Here is a 9,250-nt window from a genome sequence, read left to right as displayed (position 1 = left end):
TAGATGAATTACTTTTGGCTTTGAATCTTTATTCCTGAAATAATTTCAACATGATCCACAGTATTCAAACAATAAATTCCTTTTTTGTTTGAATAAAATTCAATGGACAAGGGAAGATTAAACTCTCAACCTTCTATGATTTGAATTTTGAATAAAATTCATTAGACCATGGAAGATTGAACTCTCAACATATCCTGGTTGGCTCACTTGGCACTGGCAAGCTGGGTGCGGAGGAGCTTGGCAGCATCAACCATGTTCTTGAGAGCTGGCTTCACCTCGGTGTACTTGCGAGTCTTGAGTCCACAATCAGGGTTAACCCATAAGATGTTTGTCTCAAGCACTGCAAGCATCTTGTTAATTCTGTCAGCAATCTCCTCGGTTGATGGTATTCTAGGAGAGTGGATATCATAGACACCAGGGCCAATTCCAGCACCATATTTCACTCCCTCACGGAAGACTGAGAGAAGCTTTTCATCGGAGCGAGAGTTCTCTATGGTGATCACATCAGCATCCATGTCGATAATTGATTGGATAATGTCATTGAAGTTGGAGTAGCACATGTGGGTGTGGATCTGCAGGAATTAAAAACAGTTAGCGACTGCATAGATGAAAAGCAATTGGGAAAGAGACGCCTAACTCGAATTTGAGTTGTGAAATTCCGAGTGAAGTGGATGACAAACCTGAGTGGTGTCCTGTACGCCACAGTTGGTGATCCTGAAGGAGTGGACTGCCCAGTCCAAGTAGAAAGCTTGCTCAGACTTCCTAAGAGGCAAGCCCTCTCTCAAAGCAGCCTCGTCAATTTGGATAACAGTGATACCGTTCTTCTCAAGATCCTCCACTTCATCCTTAATGGCCAAAGCAATCTGGTAGCAAGTCTCATATCTGAAAGTTGGAAAATGTATTCACATTAAACCAGATTGAAACTATGAAAGATAAACCAACTAAAAGCAACATCTTTTTGTTTCTTATTTTCCCTATCTTGCTCCTTCTATTTTCTATACCTGGGTTGATCATTTCGAACGAAGGACCAGTTGAGAATGGTGACAGGGCCTGTAAGCATTCCCTTCATTGGGCGGGCAGTCATGCTCTGAGCCAAGGTAGACCAGAAGACAGTCATTGACTTGGGGCGGCTCACATCACCATATATAATTGGTGGCTTCACACAGCGAGAGCCATAAGACTGCACCCAACCATTGGCAGAGAATGCAAAACCTGACAATTGCTCTCCGAAGTATTCAACCATATCGTTTCTCTGCAGTAATTAATGACCACATAAGTTGGATGTTCAAGATTAGTAGTTGAAGATACAAGCAATCTCTAAAGAAAGAGTTTTCTGTAACAGAGTGATCACCCAATAATGCCTTATACTATATGAGTGTGCGCGCGCGTGTGCATGTTAAAGTAAAGAGGCTAATTTGATGAGAAAAATTCACCTCAGGCTCTCCATGAACCAAAACATCAATATCAAACTCCTCTTGAAGTTTGACAACTTTTCTAATTTCCTCCTTGATGGCTTTAACATAGTCATCTTCAGATACCCTAAAAGAAGAATCATGAAAGCGCATTAATAAACAAATTCTCGGCATAAAAACCATACAGGTATGAAAATAACGAAACTTTAACTCACTTTTTGGCTTTGTATTCACGGCGGACTTTCCTTAGTTCCATGGTTTGTGGGAAGGACCCAATTGTGGTGGTTGGTAGGATGGGAAGGTTAAGCTTCTTTTGCTGAGCATCAAGTCTGGCACTAACATTTGTAGCACGGCGGTGATCAGAACCCTTCAAAGCAGCAGCCTGCGAAGGCCAGAACAGAAAATCAAAATAAATACAAAAGAATACCCCTGCTTGAAAGCATCAAAGCAGAAAAAAAAAATCTAGCTAGGTACATACAGCCTTTTGAACAGCCTCATTGTTGACTCGTGGGGAGGACTTTCTTGAGGCCAGGGCAGCAGCATTAGCAGAGAAGATTTCCTGAAAATTGAACAACAAAAATGAGACTTGCGATGATGATAAAAAAAAAATTGAAAGTATAAAACAAGCCGAGCCAATCTAGCAACAAATTCTTCATAGTTGTTCAAGCATGGACAGAAGGAAGATACCTCGTCCTTTTGACCGGCCAAAGCCTTGGCCAATGCATTTACTTCAACAACTTTTTGAGCAGCAAATGCAAGCCATGATTTTATTTCCTTGTCAAGCTTGGTCTCATTGACAAGATCAACAGCAGTGTGGAGAAGTGAGCAGGAAGTGGAGACTACAAGCTTGTCTGTGTAGATAAAACTTGAATTAGTATTATGTCTTCAAACATATTTATCATTGTGCCAAAAATGCATGCAAGAAAAAGGAAAAAAATTACCTTTTCCAACAATGCCCTCAAGAGTTTCGAGGGTGCTGAAAGAAGCAGCAAGATCATTAGCCCAGATGTTCCTTCCATCTACCACTCCAGCAAAGAGATATTTTCCCTTAGGGAAATCACCCTTGATCAAGTCAAGGGTCTTGGTTCCACGAACTAGATCAAAACCAAATGCAGTAACACCCTTCAAAGAGGTGAGGGTCTTGTATTGCTCGGCAGGAATATCAGCAAAGTAGGTTTCGATAAGAACATTCAAGCCAGATAGAGTTGACTCTAGTGCAGAGTAGGCCCCAGTAAATGCTTGCAATTTGTGAGATTCAAGATCCATCACGAGTGTAGGCTCATCAAATTGAATCCAGGATGCACCAGCTTCTTTAAGCTCTGAAATAACCTCCCTGAAGATAGTAATGGAATAGTTACACCAATAAACATATAGAGACCCGATCAATGATAAATGTAGAATATCATTTATTTACTTGTAGATTGGAAGGATTTTTCCGAGAAGGGAGAGGAGGGAAAAGCTTTTCTCTACACCCTTTGCAGGTTTGGATAGCAACAAGTAGGAGACTGGGCCAATAAGGACTGGTACAGTGTCTACTCCAAGCTAAATAAGAGACAGAAAAACTATCAGTTTATACGGAATTTGTCAGGTAGTGCAATCAGGAATTTAGTATTAAGAAGCAAGTATAATCATGGTGAGTATAGGCTCTCCAAATTCCATATCAATATCAGGCCATTCTGAAAGTTAGATGGCTTTAAATAGACCAACTAAAAGATTTCAAAATGATTCTATCAACATTTCAGCAATATTTTGAACTTCGATTTTTAGATTGAAAGCAAATCAAATACCATTTTGCAAACCTTGCAGCTGTGCCTTAACTCTGTTTATGTTGCATTTACACTAGCAGTTGACAGATCATGATGATTAAATATCTAATTTATTAATGCATGAGCTATTAGACGTCTAGCACTGATATTATATAGAAAGATGTCAACAAATGAAGGTAGAACAAGAGCACTTACTGCCTTAGCCTCCTTGTATTCAGTCACTGCTTTGTGAGAAGCATATGAGAACTTGACATCAGGACCCAATTCGGGGACAATGAAATGGCTGAATCAAAACATCATCAAATAGTTCAGTGACCTTTTCTCCTTTTTTTCCCTTTTTTCAGGAACATAATTTCAAAACCCAATTATCATATCAAATGACAGAACTAGTCACAATACCAAAGTACAAAGAGGAGGCATCACTTACTAGTTGGTGTCAAACCACTTGGTCATTTCCATGGCGGGAACAGAGGCATTTCCTCTAGCCATGGAGAAATAAACATCGAATCCAATCTCACCACCATTCCAGCCATATCTTGGTGGAACTGCACCGAGCATTGCGGTGGTGTCGAGCATCTGGTCATAGTAAGAGAAGGTGTTGCTCGGGATGTATTTGATCCCAGTATCAGCCATCTGCTTCCAGATGGATTCCCTGAGATCAGCTGCAACCTTTTGCAAATCCTCAGCACTGCTCTTCCCATCCCAGAAAGATTCCAGTGCAAACTTGAGCTCTCTCTTGGGGCCCATACGAGGATATCCAACAATGTGTGATGCCATTTTTCTGCTTCTTATGCCACACCAAAATCAAGATTCAGTTTTTCTTGATCCAAACATTCAACTTTCATAGATCTATCAAAATTAAGCTCTAAAATAACAATTAAGCTGCAAAAACTAATCCGGTCCATTACATAGAAAACGATTTCCAATTAGAACAAATACCAGCTACTTTGTTCATTATATAGAAAACAGTTTTCAATTGGAACAAATTTCAGCTACTTTGAACAAGACAGCCAGTCACTAGTAGCAAACAATAAATACAGATCTAACACTCAACAAATGTTGAGAAACACAACAAAGAAATGAAACCCAAAATGAAATCAACTTCTAATGCGTGAATTCAGGAATGGTTTCCTCTAAGATTGGAACTTTATAACTTGTTGTCTGTTTTGATCATTTGCTCTATAGACAATAAGCATAACCCATGTATCGTGCATTCATTCTCACTTTTCTTCTTAAACACCACTACCAAAAAAAACCACTCACTACTTCAAATCAGATCCAATGCAATAAAGTAAAAGATTGAATCAGAATGAGATCAACGAATCCCAGAACGACAGGGGAAAAATCAGGCACTTCAAACATCGTCAAAGTCTAAATGGGCATGAGAGAAAACACAAAAAAACATATTTGCATGAAACAAATCAGTAAAAGCAGATCTTGTATACTACTTACGCTTTGTTTCAATTGAAACTTACGTTTAAAGAGAAAGAAAGAAACGCAAGAGGAAGAGGGGGGAAAGGAAAGCAATAGGGGGCTATCAGGTGCTTATTGTTGTTGGTTTATAATTGCATGGGAAATGAAGGAAGAGGATAAATAGAAGGAATCGCCGTACCTTACGGAGATAGAACAGGAAAGGTGATGAGACTTGTTCCTTCCTTCCTTTGTTAATATAACAGAGAGAGAGACAGAGAGAGGAGAGCTTGACACGAAGAACGGTGTTTGAGCTTGTGGTTATTTATAAAGGGAGGGAACTGCTCCTCTCTGCAACTGGTACGTCTGTGAGATGTGTTTCTGTTTTCTTTTCTTCTATTAGTTTAATTTTCAAGGTAGATTACTGATGTTTTTCTTTTTTTTCAAAATGTCTTGCCATCCACGCGCTGTTTGTTTGTGGTGAGGCACGTAGGTATAGTTTGGTAATGGTAGATCTTGTGATCCCATTGTGGAATCGGCTAATTTTTTTTTTCTCTTTAATTAGTTTATTCTCGAGGTTGTATTTTTTTATTATTATTATGTTGTTATAATACATGCTAATTAGCAAAGAAGCCTCGTTTAAATTCACATGTTAATAAGTCAATTATTTTTACTAAAATAATATTATTTTATTTTTTTAAAAAAAATATAGAGTTGACCTGACTAGATTTGGCTAGATCAATCAGGTCACGAACCGACCCGACCAGATTAACTGAGTTTTATCATGTCAATGTATTTTTCAGGTCAGCCTCCCATCATAGGTTTTCTAAGTCAACTCATAAGGGCAAGTTAAGTCTAACTATAGTTCTTCTTGTTGTGGTTAATTTGATAGTAATTTCTTTTGGTTATGTATGGTAAATTTTATATTAGTGAAAAGAAATAGTAAAATAGAGTGAACTTAATAACAACTATAATTAAATAATTTATCTAATTAATATTGTATTTGTATTATGTGTTTTTTTTTATATGCAACAATAAATGATGAATTTTTAATTAATCATATTAATCACATTATTATAAGGTAATAATTTGTTGCTTTTTAGGCATGTAAATAGATGTTTGATATCATTTGGAAATGAAAATTTTAGATGCATTTAGATAAATGTATAAAACAAATCAATACAAGCTAAGTAAACTATAATCAAAATGCATTTGTTTGTACTAGCATTTTAAATTCAATTATATAGTTTTGAACCTAGTTCTATACTCAGCTTCTTCAACTTATATATGAAGTTGATTGATTATTTTAATACAAGTATATATGTCAAAAAAAGTTAAACTAAGCTCTTCACCATTACTCAATAAGAAGGAGAAAATATCAAGATATATTTAAAAAGATTCAATAAGAAGATGCTCAAGTAGAAGGCTTGTTTGAACCAATTGCTGCAAAGGCTTTAATTAGAGGAATGCATAACTACTCCTTATAGGAAAGATTATATGCTATACTAGAAAGATCTCTTCTCAAAATCAACAAGCAATAAAAAACCATATTTAGATGAAAAAAACAAAAGTACTTATGTTTTCATAGACAAAGAGATCAGTCTCCAAAACACAAGTGACCTCCTGTCATCTCTCATGTATTCAGAAGTAACCCTAAAGGTCTAGTATGAATTAAGTTGATATATCATGAATTAATAACTACTCCTTCAAATACCACCAAAACTAAGGTACTGACAGCTATCAAAGGAAAAGACTTTGTCTAGTATCCATCACCAATGAAGGGAGATGCTAGTAAACAAATCCTAAAAGCATTTTTTTTTTCACAAAGATAAAGGGACATGACTGAGGAATGTTATACTCTTAAAAAAAAGAAAGATAAAGAGATTTATCATCAAGGGATACCTCTAGTAATTTATAGAAAAATCAATAGAGTATAAGAAGTAAGGAGAAGAAATTAACCTTTCTCATGAGGCATTACTAAATATTAATGAGATCTTGAAAAGAATATCAGTATGAGGAGATTCTAATGGGAGCTAAAAAGTTTATGAGAAGCAAATGTTATTTTCCTTGTGATTTCAAAATTCATGGCATGAACCTAGTATTTTCACTCTATAAGATGCAGAGGGAGTCACCTTTTCTTATAAGGATATGTTAGTAATTACAACTTTTATTTTTAATGATAATGTGCATAAGGTGTTAGTGGATGATGAAAATGTTGTCAACATTGTCTTTAAAGATGCAATGATATAAATGGGTGTTGATCCATCTAAGGTAAAGCTAATACATACCTTTTTAATAAGAATACAAGAAAAAGGTGTATTGATAGACAGTGTGCTAAACTTACTAGTGACTGTACATACCCATCCCAAGTGTCATACTCTACAACAAACTCTTATGATAATTAAAATGGATTTAACATATAGTGTCATACTTGGATGACCTCTTATCCACAAGATAAATATCGTGATCTCCGAGTATCTGATAATAAAGTTTCTAATAAATAAAAGAGTAGTGATTGTTATAGGGAATCAAATGATTAAAAAAAATACACATTCACTTTTCTAAAAGGAAAATACACTTTATTGGTAGATTAACAAGCATTTTTTTAAAAAGAAAAAAATACAAAAGAAAAATTATAAAAGATTTTAAAGAAGTCAGTATCCATTCTAAAGAAAATGTTATCACCAAGATTGGATTTATTTTAGACATTGGGAAAGAGAAAACTCTCATAGAGCTCTTTAATATCTAAAAATATAATTTTACATTTAGACTGCCAAACATATGAGGTATCAACCCAAAAATAGTTTGTCACCATCTAAATATATGTTTATCCTTCTCTTTAATACAATAAAAAAAAATCTTGATGAGGAACGATAAAAAGTCATTTTAGAATAGATAGACAAATTGTTTAAAGCTATGTTTATTGGTAAGGTAATACACCTAAAATGGCTCACCAACATGGTAATGGTAAAGAAGTTAAATAGGAAACGATGCATGTGTATGAACTTCACAGACCTTACTAAGACATGTTCTAATTATCGTTTCCCACTATTTAAGATAAATAGAATGGTGGGCACCACAACAAGATCTTAATACTTAAACTCTATAGACACCAACTTAGGATATCATCAGATACCTATGTATTCAAATGAAGAAGAGACGATTTCGTTCATCACTAATATAGGAGCATTTTACTATTGAGTCATGTCTTTGGTTTGAAAAATATTGGAACCACTTACTAACGAATGGTAAACAGAGTCTTCAAAGGTTAACTAGGCAAGAACATGAAAGCTTATATTGACAACATGTTGAATAAAAGCATGATTTTTTGACAATATTTTTAGGATTCGTAAGAATTCTTTTCTTTCCTATAACAATACTAAACAAGATTAAATCATACTAAGTGTGCCTTCATAATGAAAGAAAGAAAGTTTATGATTTTTTTTTATTAACAATAGAGGGATTGAGCCCAATCTTAAGAAACCCCATGTCATCATATATTTGGATCCTTCCTAATATGCGAGAGATATACAAAGGTTGATAGGGAGAATTACATCCTTGAATAGGTCATCTCTCATTTAAGATTACACTGTTTTTTTTTTTCAAGACTTTAAAAAACATCTCTAGCTTTGAATGGATCCTAGAATATCAACAAGTTTTTAAAGAACTCAAGTTTAATTTATCCTCTTTAAAAATACTGTTTTAGCTAAGACAAGACAAGAAATATTTTTTCTATCTAGAACTGGTAAACTTAGTAGTTAGTATAATGCTAGTACGGGGAAAAGAAGGAATCTAGAAGCTAGTATATTATTCTAGCATATTTTTCCATAATGTTGAGACCATTAACCTTAAAATTAAAAAGGTGGCCTTTATGTTGGTCATTGTTGCTTGGAAATTAAAATCATATTTCCAAGCACATTAAGTGATTGTGTTAATTGATTCCATAAAATGCAAAAGGAGTAAATTTTTCTCAAAAAGATACGTTAATAATTACAACTTTCCTCTCCAACTATAAGGTGTATAGGGAGTTGGTAAATGATGAAAGTGTTGTCAACATTCTCTTTAATCAATGATATAAATGGGTGTTGATCATTCTAAGTTAAAGTTAGTAAAGACCTTTTTAATAGGGATAAAAGAAAAAAAAAGTACTGATAGAAGGTGCGCTAGACCTACCAGTGACCATATACATTTATCTCAAGTACCGCACTCTATAATAAACTCTAATGATAATTAAAATGGATTTAACATATAATACCATACTTAGATGACCTTTTATCCATAAGGTAAATATTGTGATGAGTATCAAGTATATTGTGATAAGTATCAAGTATCTGATAATGAAGTTTCTAATAAATAAAAAAGTTATGATTGTTAGAAGGAATCAAATGATTTAAAAAAAATACACATTCACTTGCCTAAAAGGAAAATATACTTTATTGGTAGATCAACAAACATTCCTAAATTAAAATGAAATGTGAAAATTTTTTAAAGAAGTCAGTCTTCATTCAAAAAAACAATTATCACTAACATTGGGTTTACTTTAGACATTGGGCAAGAGAAAAACCTCATAGATATCCTTAATATCTATAAATATAATTCTGCATTTATATCATCAAACATGTTAGGCATCAACCTAAAAATAACTTATTACCATCTAAAGTT

The 9,250-nt window shown here is 34.5% G+C and overlaps 1 protein-coding gene across 4 annotated transcripts; it reads right to left on the bottom strand.

The window, feature by feature from the left end:
• LOC133668219 (5-methyltetrahydropteroyltriglutamate--homocysteine methyltransferase 1) lies at positions 1 to 4,951 on the bottom strand. Of its 4 annotated transcripts, none has more exons than XM_062087988.1 (12): positions 4,791 to 4,951; positions 3,606 to 3,959; positions 3,374 to 3,461; positions 2,827 to 2,954; positions 2,354 to 2,745; positions 2,100 to 2,263; positions 1,891 to 1,971; positions 1,628 to 1,794; positions 1,434 to 1,539; positions 1,002 to 1,252; positions 681 to 882; positions 1 to 572 (listed from the first exon to the last, which is right to left on the bottom strand). In XM_062087988.1, exons 2-12 carry the CDS (start codon positions 3,953 to 3,955, stop codon positions 204 to 206), a joined length of 2,298 nt encoding a protein of 765 aa, XP_061943972.1. In that variant the 5' UTR covers positions 3,956 to 3,959; positions 4,791 to 4,951; the 3' UTR covers positions 1 to 203. The 4 variants fall into 4 exon arrangements, with proteins under 4 accessions (XP_061943972.1, XP_061943973.1, XP_061943975.1 ...); XM_062087989.1 differs by having other exon boundaries at positions 3,606 to 3,965; positions 4,791 to 4,950; XM_062087991.1 differs by having other exon boundaries at positions 3,606 to 3,962; positions 4,654 to 4,949.
• Between the last annotated feature and the right edge of the window lie 4,299 nt (positions 4,952 to 9,250).

The sequence above is a fragment of the Populus nigra genome, chromosome 11 (assembly GCF_951802175.1).
Source record: "Populus nigra chromosome 11, ddPopNigr1.1, whole genome shotgun sequence".
In the NCBI taxonomy this organism is placed as follows: domain Eukaryota; kingdom Viridiplantae; phylum Streptophyta; class Magnoliopsida; order Malpighiales; family Salicaceae; genus Populus; species Populus nigra.
The sequence above is the reverse complement of the archived record's forward strand: the minus strand, read 5'-3'. Positions and strand labels throughout refer to the sequence as shown.